Below are 23,137 nucleotides of genomic sequence, written 5' to 3'. Positions count from 1 at the left end.
TAATCAGCGGAACTCTACAGACCTTCTATATCGCATGTCTAGAAGATGTCAGAAGAATTTGGTGACGGATAGAGAAAGGAATATCAAGAATTTTCCAGTATACGCCCGATCTGTCGATATGGACTGAGATAGTATCTACCTCTAGGGGATATTCTTACCTAAAAGTAACTATTGACATCTAACCTTGAGAAGAGATAGTCTGATTTTTAGTTTTGTTTTGAGCTGGTTCAGAAGACCACTAGGCCCATAACTCTCCCCATTCCAACCAACTGATTCCTTAATTCTTAGAGCAGAAAATGCTGCTACTTTCCCTATTAAACTTGGATGCTTTGTAGCTCCGGTTATTATTGCACAGGCTGTCCTCAGTATTCCATTTAATTTTCTGATATCATATTGTATTTTTAATCCTGACCACTAAAAATGTTCCACACGTAAGAATTGGTATAAAAACGCCCACATATAGTGGACTATATTCGGTTTAGGCCCCAGTTCCAGCTGAATATTATCTTGTACGTGTACGCAATATAAAGCTTTTAGTATCACCAAGTGAAGGATGTTGAAATTGAGGTCCGAGTTCCGTCTTACTAGGGTTAGCACCTAGTCCGTTATTCGCGGACACATGTGTAACCTTCGTAAGACTCGTTCCATAAACTCGCGGTTTGTGGATTTCTGATACCATCAATTCTCTGTCGTCTGTACATGCTACAGCTTTCACTGCTTCTCCATCGAATTTAAGTATATCCACTCAGAACCGGTTAAGGACATTTGCTTGAAGAGTCCATCTGCTCAGCTCTCAGTGTTTTAGAGGTCTAAGTTCGGCCGATTAATACGTAGTTATGTACACATAAACAGGTCAAACCAAAATCAATCGAAAAAAGATTGATCAACGATGGCATCAGATCGAATAGAATACTGCTCATCACAATGAGTATTAAGAAAAGTACAACATGAGACAAAAGTGGAAATCAATAACTCTATCCAACGATTGTTTGGAAAAGTATTAAATATACCGTTGTATACTTAACAATCCAAAAATGAGTGATAAAAGAAAAGTGTGCTACAGAATATTTGTAAGAAAAAAGATATGTGTTTGTAAACAAATACTCAAAAAGTAAATAAAAATGAAGATGTGTGAAGAAAATATTTGAATGCACAAGTGTTTGAACAGGTTTTCTAGACGGTGGAAACAAAACGAACAGACGGGCCGGCAGACTGGGCGCATTGTTGATCAACAAACTTGTACTAGCTAGGCGAGTAGGCAAGGTCTGCAGCTGTTACATATTTGTGTAATAGTAAACAAGTGCAATTTTGCCGGTCTCACGAGACTTTAACACATTTGCTTTGCTGTATGGTCTTCCGCTTGACCACTCTCGCGCTCTCGCTGTGTTTATTTTACGCTCACCTACTCGCGCTGCGAACAGCTGATCGCTGTAATGTAAACAGACTGTTAACAGTCAAAAGAGCCGCAGCATTAGGTACTGTTCACGATTAACCTATGTAACCTAACAGCGCTGACTGGTTTAGCAGCATTGTTTATTACATTCTAACATTATAAGCTAATTCAAATAAGTTTGCGTACGCTAACCTCATACGCGACAGATTCCTTGATGAACTTATAAATTAAGATGATGCGCAATGCTGACCCCATACGTTAATAAGCGCCAGACGAGCGTGTTTATACAGCAAGCGTTACACAATTTACGCAAACTTTTAAAATATAAAAATAAAAAAAAAAAATAGAAAATTGGTTTTGTAATTTTCAATGGAATTTGTAAGCTTAGCGCTGACTTTTGTTGCCCTATGGTTGAGCTCAACGGCTGCCAACACGATTTTAGATAACATTTTTCAATTGGGACTCGCGAATGTAATTGAACAATTCAATACGCCAAGTAAGTTGTCTTCAACGCTTTCATGCACGATTGATTAAAGTGCGCCTTTTTCATTTGACAGCACCCCAACACAATGCCGCTTACGACTTTATAATAGTGGGTGGTGGCGCCGCTGGCTGCACGCTAGCCAACAGGCTCTCTGAGAATCCGAACTGGTCGGTGGTTTTACTTGAGGCAGGCGGCGTCGAAAACATTGCACATCGTATTCCCATAACGGCAGGTTTTCTGCAAGGCACACACTCAAATTGGGGCTACAAATCGGTTCCACAGAAACTCGCTTGCTTCGGCATGAACAACAACGAGTGTGCATTGCCACGTGGCAAGATTTTGGGCGGCACAAGTTCCATCAATTATATGATCTATAATCGAGGTAACAGACGCGATTATGACGGCTGGGCGGCTGCAGGCAGTAAAGGCTGGTCATATGACGAGGTGTTACCGTATTTTCTCAAATCGGAGAATGCACAGTTGTCCGGCTTGGAATGGTCGCCCTACCACAATCACTCGGGACCATTGAATGTTGAAGATGTCGGTTATCGCACACAGTTTTCGCACGCCTTTGTGCTTGGTGCGCAACAAGCCGGACATCCACACACCGATTATAATGGCGAATCGCAAGTGGGCGTGTCATATGTGCAGGCGACAACACAGAATGGACGGCGACACAGCGCATATCGTGCTTTTATCAGACCAGTGCGACGTTTGCGTCGGAATTTGAGTATTTTTACTTTCGCTCAGGTTTTGCGTGTGCTCGTGGATCCACAGACGAAGGTGGCGTATGGCGTGGAGTTTCTGCATCAGAAAAAACAGTACATTTTCAAAGCGCACAAGGAAGTTATATTGTCCGCGGGCGCCTTTAACTCGCCGCAACTTTTGATGTTGTCCGGCATAGGACCTGCGGATAATCTAAACGCTATTGGCATTCCCGTAATACAAGAACTGCCTGTAGGCAAGCGCATGTATGATCACATGTCGCACATAGGTCCTGTGTTTCTTACCAACACGACCGGACAAACGACATATCCGACCAGCATTACATTAAGCGATATCAAACGTTTCTTCTTATTCGGCGATCGAAACACGCGTCTCTCCAGCATAGGCGGTGTGGAATGTCTGGCTTTCGTTAAAATACCCAGCTCGCAAAGACCACCCGATTGGCCTGATGTGGAGCTGATAACAGTATTAGGTGGCATGGCTTCCGACGATGGTACAGGTCTCAAGGAAGGCGGCAACATACGTCAAGATCTTTACGATCAACTCTATTTGCCGCTACAACTCGCACGCCAAGAACATTTTACCGTGCTCATCATGGACTTTCATCCGCGTTCAGTGGGACGCTTGTGGTTACACAATCGCGATCCCCTGCGGTGGCCAATCATCGATCCGAAGTACTTTTCCAACGAAGAAGATATCGAACACCTTTTGGAAGGTATCAAGGCCGCCATACGCATAGGCGAAACACCAGCTATGAAGAGTATTGGCGCGCGTTTGTATGACAAACCGGTGCCCGGTTGTGAAAATTATCTTTTTGGCAGTGACGACTATTGGCGTTGTTCTATACGCACTTTGTCATATACGCTGCATCATCAGGTGGCCACCTGCCGCATGGGTTCACCAACGGATAAGACTACAGTTGTGGATCCGCAGTTAAAGGTGCACGGCATACGCAAATTACGCGTCGTGGACACGAGCATTATACCCTTCCCGCCAACGGCACATACGAATGCGCCGGCGTTTATGATTGGTGAGAAGGCGGCAGATTTAATACGCGGTGAGTGGGAAGCTAATTTCTGGTTGCAGAAGTGAGATCTTCAAATGCGCAAAACAATTTCGGCATTTGACAAATATGAGTTTATAAAGACACACGAAGTGAAAGATGAAGATAACGTGTTAAAAGTCATTTGTATGTTTTAATTAATATTTAAAGCAACTTGAGGTGTTGAATGGACAATAACCTGTTCGGCAAGAATTTTATTATGGCAAATAATTGCTGCTTTTTTTCAGTTTGGAACGAAGTTTCATGTTTAGAATAATAAATTCATACATTAAAGGAAAAATTGCAAAGAGTGAGTAACCGACAAATGTCGACAAACGAAGATTGTGAAAGGAACCCACAATGGCTCGTAATGAAAAATAAATGTATTAAAATTAAATTAGCTCATTAATTTGTACAAAGCAAGAAATGTAATTAGATGTTGGTTTTACAAAAAGCAAGAGAGATCAAAACTTAAGTTCACCAAAAAACATTCATTAAAATTATTCTATGTTAAGTTGTTAAGAGAAGTTTCGAGTAGTATCTAGATTTAAGAACATTTTAATTACACCAAATATATGTAAGAAGATCATCATCAAAAAATAAACAAGAACAAGTGTTAACTTCGGTTACATTAAAGCTATAACACACTTCATGAATAATCTTTAAGAACTGTGATCAGTCAGTTTGTATGGCAACTATGGCAACTATGCTATGTATTCCAAGGATAAAGGAAAAAATAAAGCCGAAATCAAATCGAAATATTTTTTATTAACAAAAGGGGAGGTTAAGGGGAGTGAAACAACACAAAGATAAAGCCATTCGATCATTAATTTGAGTTTGACCTCAGAACGGCTCTTATTCTGGTAGGCATGTTGCTTATTAATTTCTATTGTGATTTTGTTCCAGTGCCCTGTCACTTATTGGCAAAGGTCGTCAAGGTTTCGGAGAACTGAATCACTACTTGCCAAGGGCGTTTTGAGTTCTGCCCAAAGGTGTTCTATTGGGTTGAGGTCCGGTGACTGCGTGGACCAATCGAGAACTTTAATTTGTTTAACATTGACTCAAGCTTCCTGAGAGGTTTTTATCCAAAATATGAATATAAATGGAAACGGTCATTCCTCCTAGAATTCTGTGACATTTTCCGACCCCATTCCAATTCAAACAACCACAGGCATCAACGAACCGCCACAACATTTAAGGTCTCAACGATAGTGGTTCACCTTTCCGGACCAGATCACTTTCTTTCAATCCTCGATTGTGAAATTTGTATACTTTTCTGCGAAACTTAGCCTCAATTTTTTATGGCGCTTGTTGAAAGAGGTTTCTTAACCATGGGACGACCCTCCAAGCCATTTTCCCGTAAGACGTTTCGGACATTTTCGTCATGGTGACCGCTTTTTTGGCAAATTTTCCATTTTGTTACGTTTTATGCTGGTGGTGGATGTAGAGCAATGAACCCTGCGTACGAATTGTTGCAAAATTAGAACAAATGTAAAACAGCTAAAAACATCAGAAGCGAAGTTCAGGAATTAAACGGAACCGAAATCAGTACGTGAACAATACGACGGCGCTTCCGAGAAGCCGAACTAACTGCTGTCGAGCTGGCGAATAACCACAATTGACGGTAAAAATGCGACAAAAACGCCTTCAATGGGCGAAACTCTACAAAAAGTCATATTTTCATATGAGTCCAAAATTAATCGGATGATTTGGGGATGTTTTTCCTATCATGGATTCATGGAAATATTAACGCCATTAAATACCAACAGATCTTACAGGAAAATCTCTTCCGTTAAATGGAAGAGCGCATTTCCTATATGAACAACATACATTTTCAGGATGATTCTGCGTTATGCCTTCGAGCCAAATCGGTAAGTAACATTTTCTTTTATTACATAACATTATAAATATTTCAGTTCAACAAAGACATGGTTAATACACATTTTATTTTTTTCAGTTAAATTTTTTTTAGCAGAATTGGGTGTTTATCACTGGACTGGCCTGGGAACAGTTCTGATATAAACTTCATAGAAAACCTTTGGCATATTATGAAAGCACGGATAACCAAGAAGAGGAGACAAAGTCTTGATTCTACTGTCTGAAGTAAGTAATCGCTTAGAAGTGGCTATCTTTGGCCAACAGGAGAAGAATTATGTGTCATCAAGACAATGCCAGGGCATACACAGCCGTGACACACCAGAAGCTACCACAGCTTGACTGGAAGGTTCTTATAGATCCACGTCACACTTCGGATCTTGTAGCAAGTGAATACCTGTTTCTGTCTATGGCGAATGAATCGAATCATTCTATCTTAAAAAAAACTTAAATTTCATTTTAGTCTCAATCTAACTTGCGTGGAGGGATATAGGGATATTCAGAGTGTTTAACATAGACAAACCGCCGTTATAATAGAGACTCGCTACCGCAAAATTCACTCTGAAGGAAAATCAAAAGTTTTTTCGACCATATAAATAATATTGTTTATTATCTTCAAAATCCCTAAGTAGTTTTTAAGCGAAAAATTCAGAAAATTAAGGATGAACAAATTTTTGGATTATAGTAACGTTCGCTTCTCTCCATTTGGTTTGTTTTTGTGTTAGGCGAAGTAGGCTGCGCTGGTTGGAATATTGTCTAGTGTTTTTCAAAAGTCACTCCATAGCACTCTTTTTAGCTTGTCAATACTTCGTTTTCGATAAAGTAATAGTGTAGGTGGGTGATACACTTGTAAAAAAAAAGAATAAACAAGCCTCTTATTATCGTCGTTTACCTAGATATCTCATTACATTTAATATTTTCTTATTGTGTTTAATAATGGTCTAAAAGTACATTACACTAGAGCGGTTAAAACAATGACTTTGTCAATAAAAATGTACATTTACATTAATAAATGGGGATTGTCAAATAGAAACATCAGAGCAAACGATAAAAAGACATCAAAACTCTAAACGGAGCCAAACAAAATACAACTGCTCTAAATTTGCACAATAATATTCAACGCTTACATTTATGTTTATTTAAGTGCGAAGATTACGCAAAGGTCGTCTACAAATTCGACTTACCTCAATTATAAAATAACTATACGCAGATGCTCAGCGTATCAATGTTAAGAGCATTATGTAACAACGATAATAAATGTTATATTAGAAAATGCTAAGCTTAACAGCGCTGTAAAGTGAATTGATGATTTGCGCTGTTGTCAAGGGATTAGCTAGAAGCGTAGATCTGAAACTTTTAAGTCAGTTGAGTTTAATTTTTTACACGCTTGTAATATCTTGCTACAGAGAACAATAGTTTTTTTTTTGTTTGCTGAATGAAAAGGCTGCGTTTAAAAGTTATATGATTTTGTAGAGGGATAAATGCCACAGGCGGTTTTAACAAAACATTTAAATACCTCGCAAATACTTGCACCATACAAAAAATTGATACATATTTAAAAAATGCGACCGAAAATGACGACAAAAAATACACAAAGGTCTTATCAGCAAAATAGGAAATAACAAGTAAAGCAGTAGCAAGTCTTCCGGTTATATTCGGGTGTTGGAGAACATTTTATGATCTTGCAATTTGCAAGGTTCAAAGCTATAGAAAAACCTACAGATGTGGGCAATATTTTATATTAAAAAATGTTGCGAAAGAAATCAACTTCGCGAAATCATGAATTTATGCAATCAAATTCGAAATTTTATTAATTTAGTCCTGTAGTAACTTAATTTTTATTGAGACCTGTGTGATATAAACTCAACGAAGAGGCTAAATTTAACATATTGCGTTGATATGGATATCCTCAACCAGAAAATTGAATTTTTTTTATATTAGGGATATGAGGTTAAGACCAATTCTATTCATATTTAGTAGTAAACCACATAATTTTCAAGGATACTTGTCCATTCTGTTTCAGAGAGGCTTGATTTTTCTAACGAGCATTTCTCCGGTATAAATATTTAAGTCATAAACTTATCGACATATTCAGCAGAGTGTATGTTATAATAACGAAAATCATTAAATGTAGTATATTGGGTTTTGGGTAATTATTATTGACCGATATATACGGCATAAATCTAACCGGAAGTTTGAAAATCTTATATTAGGTTTTTGAGAGATAAGAGGTAGTATTAAACTACCTTTATTTATTTTTGCCATTACCATTTATTATTAACAGAAAAACATGAGATCTGAGTTTCATATAGGTACCTCACATACCATAAAGAGTATAGTTAACCGGAGATCAATCCTGATATTAGTTGTATGAGACTTGTGCAAGTTTTCACCGAATTTTATTCATTTTAGGCACAAAATGCATCGTTATTTTAAAAACAGGCCTATTCAATTACATATATTCAGATAACTCAGGTATTGGCGAAATATGCAGTACAAAGTCAACCGGAGTTTCGAAAATCTTTCTGTTAGGTATATGGGAGCTAATGGAAGTATTGACCCGTTTCCGCGATCTACATGTTCGGTGTAGGGGGAGCTTGAAAAGTTATGGTCCGATTTTGACAATTTTTTGACTTAAAGTGGCATATCTGAAAAGCACTATTTTTTCAAAGTTTTAGACTGATATATAACGGGTGATTTTTTTGAGGTTAGGATTTTCATGCATTAGTATTTGACAGATCACGTGGGATTTCAGACATGGTGTCAAAGAGAAAGATGCTCAGTATGCTTTGACATTTCATCATGAATAGACTTACTAACGAGCAACGCTTGCAAATCATTGAATTTTATTACCAAAATCAGTGTTCGGTTCGAAATGTGTTTCGCGCGCGTGTTTTGTTCAGCGATGAGGCTCATTTCTGGTTGAATGGCTACGTAAATAAGCAAAATTGCCGCATTTGGGGTGAAGAGCAACCAGAAGCCGTTCAAGAACTGCCCATGCATCCCGAAAAATGCACTGTTTGGTGTGGTTTGTACGCTGGTGGAATCATTGGACCGTATTTTTTCAAAGATGCTGTTGGACGCAACGTTACGGTGAATGGCGATCGCTATCGTTCGATGCTAACAAACTTTTTGTTGCCAAAAATGGAAGAACTGAACTTGGTTGACATGTGGTTTCAACAAGATGGCGCTACATGCCACACAGCTCGCGATTCTATGGCCATTTTGAGGGAAAACTTCGGACAACAATTCATCTCAAGAAATGGACCCGTAAGTTGGCCACCAAGATCATGCGATTTAACGCCTTTAGACTATTTTTTGTGGGGCTACGTCAAGTCTAAAGTCTACAGAAATAAGCCAGCAACTATTCCAGCTTTGGAAGACAACATTTCCGAAGAAATTCGGGCTATTCCGGCCGAAATGCTCGAAAAAGTTGCCCAAAATTGGACTTTCCGAATGGACCACCTAAGACGCAGCCGCGGTCAACATTTAAATGAAATTATCTTCAAAAAGTAAATGTCATGAACCAATCTAACGTTTCAAATAAAGAACCGATGAGATTTTGCAAATTTTATGCGTTTTTTTTTAAAAAAAAGTTATCAAGCTCTTAAAAAATCACCCTTTACTTTAGTGCTTGATTTTTATACTTAAAAGTGAAAGAATCGTATGGCATATGGGAATGTCAGGATTATGTTGCCCGCCGTATTTGATTAAAATTGGTCGAATAGGTCCGGAGGTACATATGTACATATGTTAATTTCCTAAAGGTGGTGGAGTCACCCAAATTGTCTAATTTTACACCGGCTCCTATAAAGCTGCCTTGTGTTATTTTGTGTGTAAAATTTGATGTCTCTAAGGCATTTAGTTACTGATTTATCGCTTTTGAAGTAGTTTTTTTAACAAAAACCGTTATACGAGGAGTGGGCGGGTTATTTTCCGATTTCATCCATACTGTCGTAAGAGCTGTTTGAAGGATTTTTCCTTTGCAAATTTGCGTCATGTAGCTTAAATGGTTTGGGAGATATGTATATTAAACCTATTAGTGGATGAGGCAATGCCAAAAATGTTTAACCCATATGTGCCGCTCACTCTCGATTACTTTTAGGTGTTACAATCAACTGTTTGGTGAATATATAGTATTTAGAATTAATAGTTCTTATAAAAACAATATGAAAAAATAAGAGTGAATAAAGGAATACGACTGTCAAATGTAAGTGATCCTCGAAAAGGAGTGATAAGTAGTTTTTAGAAAAGACTTGCTGATTAGAAAAAATTTACCTTTAAATCTAAAAACAACAATATGATAAAAAATAGACGTAATCGACATGTTGATGCTAAAACATCTAGGCTCGATGGGAGTCTCGCTCACCACACTTCAAATATGTGAAAAATCGAAAGAGTGGACCTATTGCTGTGATCTGGGAAAACCCGCCAACCAAGGGGAGTTTAACGTCCGATAACTATTCTTTCTCCAGTAGTGAAGATACTGGAAAACTTGTTACTCCCGACATTCAATCATTTCCTAAGTCTAGCAGACTTCCGCACAGTGCACAGCCCCACAGTTCGTGGGCTAGTTCAGCGCTAAAAAGGTGGACCATAAACTATCTGAACGGTCAGCAATCATCCGTATAGTTTCGAATACAAAACACCATAGCAAAGAAGAACTAAACAGGAGTATCCGCAAAGTCGTGTTTCGAAACTCCATTAACCACCAGAGGGAATTTCCATCACCTCATACGCAGCTGATTGTACGATATTTACGTCAGGCAATGAAATCGATGACATGTCTTCGAAAGCAAAACAGCTATCTTTCCTATCTTCCTCTTTACTTTTCTGCAAGGAGCTTCATACTCTCTCCCTCTAAATCTACAAATTTTAATATCACAGTCAATGGCGTTAACATTCCGACTGATTTTAGGTGTTACACTCGACAGTCTGTGCTCCTTCACTTCTCACGTGCGCGCAAAGTATAAAGCCAGAACAAAATTTTCAATTCTTTAGCCGCCAGCTCCTCGGGACAGGACAAAGAAACGTTGTTGGCAACATGCACTGCCTACGCTGCCCTGATATGGTCGCCTGGATGTCTCCTATTGAACACTTACATAGTGAGGCCCGCATGCTTCCGGTCAAGGAACATAATACACTCCGCTCCAGGTAGTTTCTGCAGGGATGTTTCCGCAGATCGCTGCGAATCCCTGCAGTCATCTATTTGAAGCGCAAAACAAACATACGTAAAGCGGGCAATGAGTCCCCCGATTACTCTAACCAGCTCTTTGCAAGCGCGGCAAACCCACTCATCTAGCAGCACCTAAGCGGGGACTAGTTAGCCGCTACAACAAAATATAGATAGAGGTCAGTTTTCCTTCAAGTTGACCAACGGAGTGGAGGTCTTCCTCTTCCTCTGCTTCCCCCGGCGGGTACTACGTCGGGTACTTTCAGAGCAGGTGATTTTCGACCATTAGGATGACATGACCTAACTAGCAGAGCCGCTGTCTTTTAATTTGCTGAATTATGTCAATGCTCATCGTTCCATCGAATACGATATTCGCCGTGGCCAACGCACAAAGAACCATATATCTTCCGCAAAACATTTTTCTCGAAAACGTGTAACGTCGATCAACAGTGACGTGGGAGTCAAGTGGCGAGTGCGACGACAGGAGATATTTCGTCTTGCTCTCGTTTACTACCAGACCCATTTGCTTCGTTTCCGTACTCAATCTGGAGAGAGCAGAACTAACGGCGCGGATGTTGAGGCCAATGATATCAATCTCAGCAGCTGTACACTCTTATATAAGATTGTAGGGGCTATATTATATATCTTTGCAGCTCGAATTATTTTCTCTAGCAGTAGATTGTAGAAGTCGCATGATAGGGAGTCGCTATGTCTGAAATCTTGTTTAGTATCGAACGGCTCGGAGAGGTCCTGTCGAAGATTTTGGTATTGCTCAACGTCAGTTTACACAGACGTATTAGTTTTGCGGGGATACTAAATTTAGATATAGCGGCATAAAGGCAGCTCCTTTTTATGCTGTCAAAAGCAGCTTTGAAATCGACGAAGAGGTGGTGTGTGTCGATCGTCTTTTCATGGGTCTTTTCCAAGATTTGGCGCATGGTGAATATCTGGTCGGTTGTTGATTTGCCAGGTCTAAAGCCACACTGATAAGGTCCAATAATTTTGTTGACGGTGGGCTTTAACTTTTCACACAATACACTCGATAGAACCTTATGTGCGAAGTTGAGGAGGCTTATCCCACGGTAGTTAGCGCAGATTGCGGGGTCTTCCGTTATGTGGACTGGACAGAGCACACTTAAACTTTAATCGTCGCGCATGCTTTCGTCCATCCATATTCTACAAAGAAGCTGATGCATGCTCCTTATCAGTTCTTCGCCGCCGTATTTGAACAGCTCGGCCAGCAATTCATCGGACCAGCCGCTTTGTTCCTCTTCAAAAGGTTAATTGCTATTCGAACTTCTTCATGATCGGGATCAGCATCTCCTGATGCTTAAAATATTTGCGACATTATCAGATTACAATCTGCATTTGTTTTGCTCAAGACTGGATACTTTACAATTTGTATTTCAATCATGTCTGTAGAGATGATTATGACTTCAAATTCAGATATAATTAAACATATGGATATTGCATGGAGATGAATGGTAAAATTGTCAAAAATATAAATGATGTCAACGGTTAGTTGACAATTGAGTTGTCGTGAGTATTAAATTTCACAAAAGCATCAACTCGAAGCCTCACTCCATTCATAAATATTATTAGCTCGTGTTATTGATATCATATTCCTTAAAAAAGACAGGCCTTTGCAATTCACCAAAGCAGCTTCCGCAACCCTTGCATTGTAATATTGATCTATGACACAGCCTCGTTGAGGATATCACTTAGTTCATATTTCTCGCCAGACAGTAGGCATATTGATAATGAGCAGCCATGATGAGCATTATCTGCACTGGCCATCGAACGCATGGAGACCAGACAACCCACAAAAAAGAAATTAGCAAACCACCCCACTGCAAGCACAACCACGACGAGCAACGTTTGTGGCGCCATAGGCCGGCAGAGAAAGTTACTCACATTTCGCCTTACAATATCGGGTATTTTTGTTTACAAAATAGCAAATCATATTCGAAAGCACCGCACTGACTTGTTCTGTGTCTTTGTCTTATTGTAGCTGTGTGATTTTTTGCTGCATTATCTGCGAAGGAACCCTCCGCTTTCGTAGCAGCGCTTTCCTTGACTTCAAAAGTTTTTCAACCCCTGTTGTCGTGTGCTAGTTAGTTGCAGCCACCGGCGTATTTTAGGTGAATGCACTGTTATATAGAGTGGTGTTGTTGTGAATCCTTATTGTATGTACAAAATCGTATGACCCTTCTAACTTTGTAGCTGTTATTGTAATATTTCATGGCTGTACCTTGGCAAATTCGTGCGGCATTGAGCCTATTCGGCAGTTTTCTGCTTTTAACATGTGGCGGTAAGTTTCCGAAGACTATAATAGAGGGCATTGCTTTTGACAAGCACCGTTAGGTATTTAATTATAGAAATGTGTTTTGATAACTTTGTTGAAAATATTGAAAGAATTTAATAAATAGTAATTACTTAGTGAAGCAATGAACATAACCTTAAAAAAATCGAAAGGAGAATTTTGCAAACAAAACTTTCTTTGGAGTACCTTCTGAACACTAAGTTACATCTTTACTTTCTAACAAGTTCTTTGATTACAAATTCTTTAAGAAATGCTTTAAAATATTAAATCATTATTTAGTACTAACACAGAAGAAGCAATGGGTTCTCAGATGTAATTGAAAGGAAGAGCGCCTAAAATTAGCAGCTTACTCACAATTGAAAACGCTGAGCAATTCCCGCAGCAATCAGTTCTACGTTTCCGGAATTTACCAGGATTTTATCCGGCCAAAGGCAGTTAATTCGAGGATCTAACCCGGTTTGAATCGGCATAACAACGGACCTTTACGGTCCCAAAAAGTTCCACTAGGCAGCATGACTCCCAATCTCTGTTTAATTTCTATATCTCGAAACTTCCCCAACCACCAGAGGGGGTTTCCATAACCTCGTACGCAGATGACTGCACGATATTGACGTCGGGCAATGGAATCGATGGCATGTGTTCGAAAATAAACAGCTACCTCTCCGACCTTTCTCGCTTCCTCACCGCACGAAACCTCCAACTTTCACCCACCAAATCCACAGCGACCTTATTCACAAACTGGACGAAGGAGTACAGACTTGAACTTAATATTGCAGTCGATGGCGTCAAAATTCCGACTGTCAATAACCCTAAGATTTTAGGCGTAACCCTCGATAGTCTGTGCTCCTTCTCTCCCCATACGACCGCGATTGTCGCCAAGGTACAGAGCCGCAACAAAATCCTCAAGTCGCTAGCCGGCAGCACATGGGGAAAAGACAAAGAAACGTTGCTGGCAACATACAAGGCAATCGGCCGGCCGGCCCTCAACTATGCAGCACCAATATGGTCGCCTGGATGCAGTGGTATGCAGATGAGGAAGGTCCAGACCTGTCTAAATACAGCACTCCGGACCACGACGGGATGCCTCTTGATGTCTCCCATTGAACACCTCCACAGTGAGACGCGTATGCTACCGGTAAAGGAGCATAACCTACTCCTCTCCAGACAGTTCCTGCTGGGTTGTTTCCGTAGGAATCACCCTTGCACCCACCTGCTTGGAGCAGAACCGCCTCCCAGGAGCATCAAGAGGTCATTCCTTGACTATGTCGATGACATTGAACAGTACGCCGACCAGACTTCGGACGCAACAAACTTTCGACAGGCACTGACCGCCATTTACAGTGGAGCCATCAACACCTTCACCGACTCCCTTCCCGTGAATGGCGTTCTTGGAGTCAAATCACCACCTATTGCAGACGAAGAGCTCCAGTTGCCGCGAGAAACGCGAGTGACCCCAGCGCAACTTCGTTCTGGATACTGTAGCAGGTTAAACTCCTACTTATCCAGAATCGACCCCGACATACCCAATGTATGTCCTGCATGCAACGAGTCCCCGCATGACACTAGCCACTTCTTTGCATGCCCCACAAACCCTTCCCATCTAACTCCTTCCTCCCTTTGGTCCGACCCCGTCGAAACAGCACGTTTCCTGGGCCTACCGTTAGATGACCTCAACGACAACACAAACAACCCTTACCATCCTAACGGGGATTAGCTAACCGTTAACAACAACAACAACAACTCCCAATCTCATCAGCCCAACTCAACTTGTGCGCTCGAGACTAGATAGGCTAAGTGTTCAGTCTTTAAATGCATTTTTCTCGAAATTGTGTTTTTGAATACGGTTGGCAAGATTTCTCGAGAACTTCTCAATCGATCTTCATGAAATTTTATAAAGGTCTTTGAGAGACAACGCTTAAAGACTTAAATTTTAATTTTTTTTTTGTAAAAATGTCTGCCAAAAATCCAATTCCCAGTTGTTTTCCCGTTGTGCAAGTTCTAAGTTATGATTTTAACTAAAAAAAGTATTTTTTCACTTTAGATGGTATTGTAAGGTCCTGCTAAATTCTAATAAAATATTTTATTTCTTATATGAGAAAAAAATTGTTGAAAAAGGCTGCTTTTCCCCCGACGAAACCAACGTAACTCCTTAAGTGCACAGTACCACACCAATACTTTATGTCATAAATGCCCAGATAACACCCGATCTTAATTAAAAACCACTCTGTAAGATCATAGTAGCGTTGAACTGGTCAAAAGCTTTTTACACTTTTAATCAAACAACGATACTAGAACACATTGAAAAATCTACGCTTTCTCTAGGGAGATCAAAATTCCAGGAATTCATTTATTAATGTATTATATTCTTATACATTATACTTATAAAATTGCGTAGATATGTCTTGAAAACATATGGTATGTATGCAAGTGCATTGTGTTGACTTGACTTCTCAATCAGTATAAATCATAAATGTTATAAGCATGAAATAAATTACAAGTGGCAATTAAGACTTGTGCAAATGAAATCTGGATTACCCCGTTGAGTATACAATAGATTATTTATAGTTTTATTGATATAACCGTACAGAGAATGCCCAACCATTGTACATAAATTAGTACTCTGATAAGATAAGCGGCGTTAAGTGGTTAACATATCATATTCAAACGCTATAAAACAAATAATGTGCACAAACAGATATGAATATGTATGTTTTGGTAGCGGGTGCTTAGCATTTGTTAAACTGTGACCCCCCATTGGGTCAAATTTTGCAGGTTTTACTATAGTTGCTTACAGTTTTTGTTATTCATAGAAAAATCCCCGCCCAAGTTTCAAGTAAGAAATAATTATAAATTTTATCGCATATAATGTCACAAACATATGTACATACATATGTATGTATATGAACAACATATGTATGCATATATGTAAAACCCTATATCTAACGATTGTTAGTTGAACAAAACTACTCCGTAGCAACATGTTACAAGAGTATAAACTAGGATTTTCTTGCAACCAAAGTCAGTTTACGGAACATTCCTAGGAACTAAAAATATCAAATAAAATGGGGTTGTGTTTATCTTAAATGCTGACGGACGGTAATTCGAGAAATGAATTAAAATTCGCATTAGCAATGTGGTTTTGTAGAACTTGCTACTAAATTAACACACATTAAATAAACTAAATATTTGTATTAAATTCTTATTCGTCCTAATATGCATTAACATGTAAGAATTGACCAAACGGTTGAAGTTATAAAGTAAGCAGCAAACGAGAAATGATAAGAAAAGTTTTGCGGCATTCTATAGATTTTTTTTTTTGCATAAATATTATATATGTATATTATACATGTGCATATGTATGCATACATAGATATGTATATATGTATAGTAAAGCCGGCTCCATCCGTTTTGTTATATGTGCATGCATTGCCAAACTGACCGCACCACACATTTCCGTTTGCTGGCACGTTTTTTTTTAAATTGCATATACGATATAATTATTTACATACATATGTACATTCCGTTAAGGAAGAAAGAACTTTTGTACACGTAATCCTAGCGAAAAGGCTGGTATCATCTCAGAACAATTCACCAAAGATTAAGTTCGTGTTATTATAAACTTTGTTGAATTATGATATGAATGTTGTTGCACTCACCTGAAACAATTAACGCCTCATTTGGTCCAGTCGTATGAATGTTACCCATCTTAGCTTATTCCTTATTATTGAATCTCTCTAGGTGTTGGTAGATTTAAATTATACTGTATTTTTAGTTGAAGATCGTTTTAATTTTTAAATTAAATTGCACAGAAATACTTTTCTATTAATTCACTGACACTATTTCACAATGATTATATACGGTGGGACAAAAGGGAAACCTAAATATAAAATTATAAAAAAGAAATGCAAAAATAATAAATATATGTATATAACCAAAATATCTACATACTATAAGTATTTATATTTTATTTGCTTTTATTAGCACAAAAGCACACAGAAAAAAGTATTTTTGACAAAATGCACTAACACATGCAATATCAAGTTATCGCTGTAGAAACCGCATTAAGTTGTTTTAATAAAAAATTCTCAGAGGCACTTAAAAAATTAAACACATATGTACATACATATGTATGTATATCTCGCAGGCAGCAGCGCTACACAAGAACAACAAATACAATATGTGGGGTGTTGGGTGTTCGATGATTTAGAACTACGTCATCCTATGCATTGAAACGCCATGCCTTTGGCAATATGTATCAATTGGAACATATTAACTGATGGTCACACAAAATTTCAATTAAGAATTGCAAATTAACGCTACATATGTATCTACTACTTATTAAAGTCATTTGCTCATTTGATCTGTCTAAAATTACAAATAAAAGTACTCATTTTGCGAAGGAAATAAGAAAAAACACCTTCCTTAAAAAATCTAATTGGAATTCGGAAAATTCAACGACTTTGCGTTTGTTTTGTTTTTATTCTTCTTTCTTTTGATGCTCTGCTAGCGTCTACGATTTTCTTATCACATTCAGTTTATAAACCGGTAACACTTACTTTTTCAGCTATTTTCACAAGTTCACTTTTTTCTTAACTATTTTGATACGTTTTTTTTTTACTTTTGCTTTTTAACCAACAATTGACACTCTCAGCACACAAATATACGTAAAACACGACCGTACTATCTCAACACTCGACTGCTACTCACACAGGCGCGTTTGTGGATGGCGCGCCTGAGAAAAATAACCGCTCCGTCCATGACGTCATCGAATACAATCCACACAACAGGCTGCCAACTTTACACACTAGTTTTATTAGATTTCTCTGCTGTTAGAATAATGTAAGCCTATTTAAAAAATTAATATGAAAACTGAATTCAATAAATATTTATTTGAAATTATTTCTGCTGTTGATTTATAATGCAAAGTTTTTTATGCAATTGATATGTTATATTCCACTAGAAACGGGTTGTTTGTGGGTTGCACGAAGTTAAAATAGCAATGAATTTGAACGTCTGCTATCAATCTTTGAAATATAACGTGAGAAATTATCTAGACTGAAATCTTAGGTTAAGTTGAGAATTTATACCATACAATAGTTATAGTCAGTTCTTTGTAATCAGTGACTCCTATGCACTTATGAAATCACTTAGCCGTGGTTATCTACGGAAGTAGGTGCGCAAGAGCTTTCCACAAAACAATTTCCCGAACAAAATTAGGTGACCTATTATTACAGTAAATTTTACCGCAAAAAAAGAATGAAAAGTCTCTAATGTTCTTGCCAACATCATTGATTTGTTGCTAGAACTGAATTAAAAAATTAGATAAGATGACATTCTGGGAGCCAAAGAGAACAGATCGAATGCGATATTTTGTTATTGCAAATCATACATTTCGTTCGTTTTCTCTTGTGGCGACGAAACTAGGTAAGTCTTTATGAAAAAATACATATTTCTTAGCAGTTGACAGACAAACTAAAATCGAACAGTCCTATCAGCAGGTTTCTTAACGTTTTGGTATTACTCTCTCATTCTAATGACTAGTTTACATCAAATCTTCCACGTTTTTCATGACAGTTCATATTTTAACAACGAAAAATGACAAAATGACCTCCTTGCTTTCCGTGACTCTCCCTTCTAAAACAGCGACCACTTCTTGGCAAAGCCGTTTTGCTCTTTGATGCGTCTATAAATTTCTGTCTGTCCTGTTTCAGGAAACAAAATGCAAATAACATTCTGAGTTTCTATACAATACATTTTAAATAACATATTTTGACGCAGTAAATATTTTCAAAAGGTTTCAGGAATCGTCTCAGTGTGATCTTCCGAAAATCACTCATTTTCGTAATTTTTTTTTCATGTTAAAATTAACGAATTGTTTCGGTTTTTTCATAAATAAATAAATTAATGACGAATAAAAATAAATATTTTTGTTTATTTATTGGATGTATAACAGTTAAATAAATTGTTGAAATGACACTTAAAAAAGATTATGTACGATGTCCACGATCGCGGCCGCAATTTTGATCTAAAACAAAAATTTTAAAAAGATTTATAATCTGTAGGAAAGTCGCTATCGCGTTATGGAACATTTTATATTTTTATTCACCAACAATAAATGTTGGTGTTTTGCTACTTAACAAACTGGTTCCACACTAATTATTCTTCCTTATACATGTGGCAACATAAAAATGATAGTATGATTTTCGATATCGAAAAATGCGAAAACAAAGGTAGGAAAAAATTAAATGTTGTTACCGTATCTCCTTTTATTATTAATTTTATGACTCAATATTTCACCAATTTAACAACAACAGTAATATTTAATGGTTTATTTGCGTGGTATTAAATTAATTCATTATCGGACATTTGTGTACACTCGACGTTATATTAATATAACAAAAAAGAGTTGAAATATTCACATAACTTGTTATAGCTATGAACTATCTGGCAGCATTTGTTTGGCGAAAGAAGCCAACAAGCGCGGTGATTTTTCATGATTGTGCTCTGATATTAAACACATTCTGATTGCAATTACAATAATAAAGTAATAAATAAATAATAAAAAGTATTAAAAACATTAAAGAGCAGCAGTCAAATTTTGCTGCATTGTTTGCGTTTTGGGTGGAGGTTGTAGGATTGTGTGCAGCTAATCTTGTTCCACCAAGGAAAATCGGTGTAAAACGTGAGACAACCGCTGCAAAATATACCAAAAAGAGGTAAGTAGTAAATGTAAATTAAGAAAACACAAATGGGCTCACGGACTTATGTTGCTACCGAGGTCGGTGTAAGTACGTCCAAGTGGTTTAAATGTTTAATGTATTGTAATTGTGCTAATAACAAACTTGGTTAGGTTTTATAATAAAAGTTATTGCAACAAAGAACACGTACAGTATTTTCCTGCAACTAAGTATTCTTATATTTTTTTGGTAATGTTCATTACATTAATGTTTCTTAAATGCAGTTGGAAATTCGTAAAATTAATTAAATTATTAAGTGAAGAATTCAGTTTTAAATTCATTCCTTATACTATTTACTCTAGTTACAAATGCATTTAACTTTCACTTAACGTCTCTATGTGCTTAGTTGTATGACTAACAATATTGTTTCTAACAGAAGTTGCTTAACCACGAGCAGCTGCATATCTTTTGGAACACATGATTACTGCCCAACTTTGAGAATCAACGCAACCAATACCTAACCACTTCAAATTTTTCGAACTTGCTACAACAAAAACGCCACAAGATCACCATCAAAACTCCGCAACACTTGACAGACTCCTCAGCCGCCTTGAGCAGTCGTAACAACAACAACCGCAGTTCCAGTTCCTCTCCTGCCACAGCAACACATTTCTCATTTTCAGCATCGAGCAGCAACAGTATGACCGATTATAGCGATTTGGATCGCCAGATTGAGCAGCTGAAACGCTGTGAAATAATCAGAGAAAATGAAGTAAAGGCACTATGTGCCAAGGCCCGCGAAATACTCGTTGAAGAGGGAAATGTGCAGCGTGTTGATTCGCCAGTCACAGTGTGTGGTGATATTCACGGACAGTTTTATGATCTTAAAGAATTATTTAAAGTTGGTGGTGACGTACCCGAAAAGAATTATCTATTCATGGGAGATTTTGTCGACCGGGGTTACTATAGTGTCGAAACATTTCTACTGTTATTAGCACTCAAAGTACGTTATCCAGATCGCATCACATTGATACGTGGCAACCACGAATCACGGCAAATCACACAAGTTTACGGATTCTACGACGAATGTTTGCGTAAATATGGATCTACGGCTGTTTGGCGCTATTGTACCGAAATCTTTGACTATCTCAGTCTTTCGGCTATCATTGACGGAAAGATATTCTGCGTGCATGGTGGCCTGTCGCCTTCAATACAGTATTTAGATCAAATAAGAACGATTGATCGCAAGCAAGAGGTACCTCATGATGGACCCATGTGTGATTTATTATGGAGTGACCCTGAAGATCAGACGGGTTGGGGCGTGTCACCACGAGGAGCTGGCTATTTATTTGGTTCAGATGTTGTGTCGCAATTTAACCGCACCAACGACATTGATATGATCTGCCGCGCCCATCAATTGGTCATGGAAGGATTCAAATGGCATTTTAATGAGACTGTACTAACGGTTTGGTCGGCGCCGAACTACTGTTATAGGTAAGTCAGATACAAGGGGTTAGGTGTAGTCAGGGGCAGGAAAAAATGACAATTTTAAATAATATTTGTTTTGCCAGAAAATGTTTGTATATTATAAAAGTAAAAACATAGCATCATTAAAGGTTTTGTGTTGACTTTATCAATTGAAAAAAGAAAAAAATTTCGTTAAACCAATTCCAACCTAAACTAGTTGCGGTGACCATAATTGATCTTTGGAAATTCATCTAAAATCAATCCGATAAAATAAAATTAATGTTGTTATTAAACAATCTGGTGCCTGATCTATTTTTTTTTTAATTAAAAAGGCGCCCTCAGCAATTTTTTTGTATTTATGTTTTAAAATGATCGATATTACAAAAATTATTATAGTGGCAATCAGTTTAAAAAATATTGATCTGAAAAAAACTCATTTGAAGTTTTACACGAACGTTCCAGAGCACACGAGAATCCTAAATATCAAATAACTCGAAAAGTATCCTCAGATTTTTTCAGTTTTCTAAGAATATTTCCAATTTATACACATAACACTTTAAAAAATGCAAAAACACCGATATTTTGAAAATTCTGACAACCCCGAACACCAAAACTACGATAAGTGAAATTATGTCAAGTCATTTGTTAATTATACATTTAATTTTGCAGATGTGGAAATGTGGCAGCAATTTTGGAATTAAATGAGTACCTGCATCGAGACTTCGTCATTTTCGAAGCCGCGCCTCAAGAAAGCAGGGGTATACCATCTAAAAAACCGCAAGCCGATTATTTCCTCTAAAAAGCACTGGCAATCTGATCAAATTACTGGACATCAACTCAAATTGACATTTTGCGGACTAACTAATGCAGAGAAACGTTAATACGATATTGCACTGGAGGGAATATCAAATTTCCGGACCTGTTTAGAAAACAACTAGCAACATTTTGTTAGTATTTTTACTTCTCTTAGCCTATTTTACTTTAAGTTATTTGAGCGTACTTCCTATGTTAGAACAAAAATCCTCTTTTATTTGTCAACACACACTTACCTCTGGATCATTCATTTATACAACAAATTCAACCTACTGCCCGTGTTATGCTTTAGTATCAAAGTTTTCAAACAAATCGAAAATAACGTTGGCGCCCACGGTTAGTTAAAGCGGTGTAAGTTTCCGATTACTCAGTAGTATATACATACATAAACAAATTGTGCGCAATTTATACAAAGTTCCATGATATTGAAATATGTATTGCTGAAAATCGTACCATAATAATAGTAATTTCATATACCGATATCATTTTTTAAATAAGAATTAAAACGTATAGAAAGTAAAACCTTAAATGTATTGTAAATTGAAAGAACAATATCGAGAAATTACGTCACATGAGTAGTGCAAGGAGATGAAGCTAAATTTAGTCATATGTAACTGCCACAGCTCGTAATTTGTCTCACTTTTTACTGAAAAGGCGTTTTTTCCATTCAGCGCCAGAGACGCCAAAAATAAAAGAAGTGAAATCTGGTGTAAAAATTGTAGTTTTGTATAAATAAAACACACAGAAACAAAACCAAAATTACAAAGAACTATAAATGCAGGAAATATTTTACAATTTTGTTATATGAGTCTTACAAATGACGCACTGTAGTTTGTGATTTATCAGAAAACAACTAGCGGTCCTGTCAGTGGCGTGACACTCTTATGATGCTAACTGACGACGTTCCGTAAATAACACAATATTTTTCAATTAAATGTATCAAGACTCGAGGATTGTAATTATAGTGTTGATTATTATATTGTGAACACGATGAACTAAAGTAAACGCAAGCCGTAAAATTATATGAAATAAATTTAAATAAGCATAAGGACTAAAATAAAAAATATTGTTTCTATTTAATTGCCAAGTACTGTATTTGGTTGACATTTTGTCGTCGTGTAAGCGATATGCAAACAAGCTCATATTAAGGATCGCGATCGTACT

At 37.5% G+C, this 23,137-nt stretch overlaps 3 protein-coding genes across 5 annotated transcripts in view; 2 read left to right on the top strand and 1 right to left on the bottom strand.

The window, feature by feature from the left end:
- LOC105233463 (flotillin-2) overlaps positions 1 to 17,732 on the bottom strand; it is a 351,794-nt gene extending 334,062 nt beyond the window's left edge. Inside the window, exons 1-2 of one of the 2 annotated variants that reach the window (XM_049455699.1) lie at positions 17,573 to 17,732; positions 16,673 to 16,893 (exon numbers count right to left, since the gene is read on the bottom strand). In XM_049455699.1, the coding sequence (XP_049311656.1) occupies positions 16,673 to 16,721 (49 nt within the window). In that variant the 5' untranslated portion in view covers positions 16,722 to 16,893; positions 17,573 to 17,732. The remainder of the gene's footprint in view (positions 1 to 16,672; positions 16,894 to 17,572) is intronic. The other variant, XM_049455698.1, reaches the window with a different exon arrangement.
- LOC105231670 (glucose dehydrogenase [FAD, quinone]) lies at positions 1,038 to 4,221 on the top strand. Its single transcript, XM_011213094.4, has 2 exons — positions 1,038 to 1,889; positions 1,951 to 4,221. Exons 1-2 carry the CDS (start codon positions 1,763 to 1,765, stop codon positions 3,693 to 3,695), a joined length of 1,872 nt encoding a protein of 623 aa, XP_011211396.2. The 5' UTR covers positions 1,038 to 1,762; the 3' UTR covers positions 3,696 to 4,221.
- Positions 17,733 to 19,458: 1,726 nt separating the features above from the next.
- LOC105231626 (serine/threonine-protein phosphatase 4 catalytic subunit) lies at positions 19,459 to 22,495 on the top strand. 2 transcript variants are annotated; one of them, XM_029553172.2, is made up of 3 exons: positions 19,459 to 19,732; positions 20,133 to 21,187; positions 21,830 to 22,495. In XM_029553172.2, the coding sequence occupies exons 2-3, from the start codon at positions 20,394 to 20,396 to the stop codon at positions 21,957 to 21,959; spliced, it is 924 nt and encodes a 307-aa protein (XP_029409032.1). In that variant the 5' UTR covers positions 19,459 to 19,732; positions 20,133 to 20,393; the 3' UTR covers positions 21,960 to 22,495. The 2 variants fall into 2 exon arrangements, with proteins under 2 accessions (XP_029409032.1, XP_011211335.1); XM_011213033.4 differs by having other exon boundaries at positions 20,130 to 21,187.
- The last annotated feature ends 642 nt before the right edge of the window (positions 22,496 to 23,137 follow it).

This window comes from Bactrocera dorsalis, chromosome 4 (genome assembly GCF_023373825.1).
Source record: "Bactrocera dorsalis isolate Fly_Bdor chromosome 4, ASM2337382v1, whole genome shotgun sequence".
In the NCBI taxonomy this organism is placed as follows: Eukaryota; Metazoa; Arthropoda; class Insecta; order Diptera; family Tephritidae; genus Bactrocera; species Bactrocera dorsalis.
This window is presented reverse-complemented; position numbering and strand designations above follow the sequence as displayed.

Bases quoted from the DNA above. Each gene is read 5' to 3' on its own strand.
- LOC105231670 (XM_011213094.4), top strand. From the start codon at position 1,763: ATGGAATTTGTAAGCTTAGCGCTGACTTTTGTTGCCCTATGGTTGAGC. The intron at 1,890-1,950 runs GTAAGTTGTCTT...TTCATTTGACAG, and splicing joins TGAACAATTCAATACGCCAA to CACCCCAACACAATGCCGCT.
- LOC105231626 (XM_029553172.2), top strand. From the start codon at position 20,394: ATGACCGATTATAGCGATTTGGATCGCCAGATTGAGCAGCTGAAACGC. The intron at 21,188-21,829 runs GTAAGTCAGATA...TTAATTTTGCAG, and splicing joins GCGCCGAACTACTGTTATAG to ATGTGGAAATGTGGCAGCAA.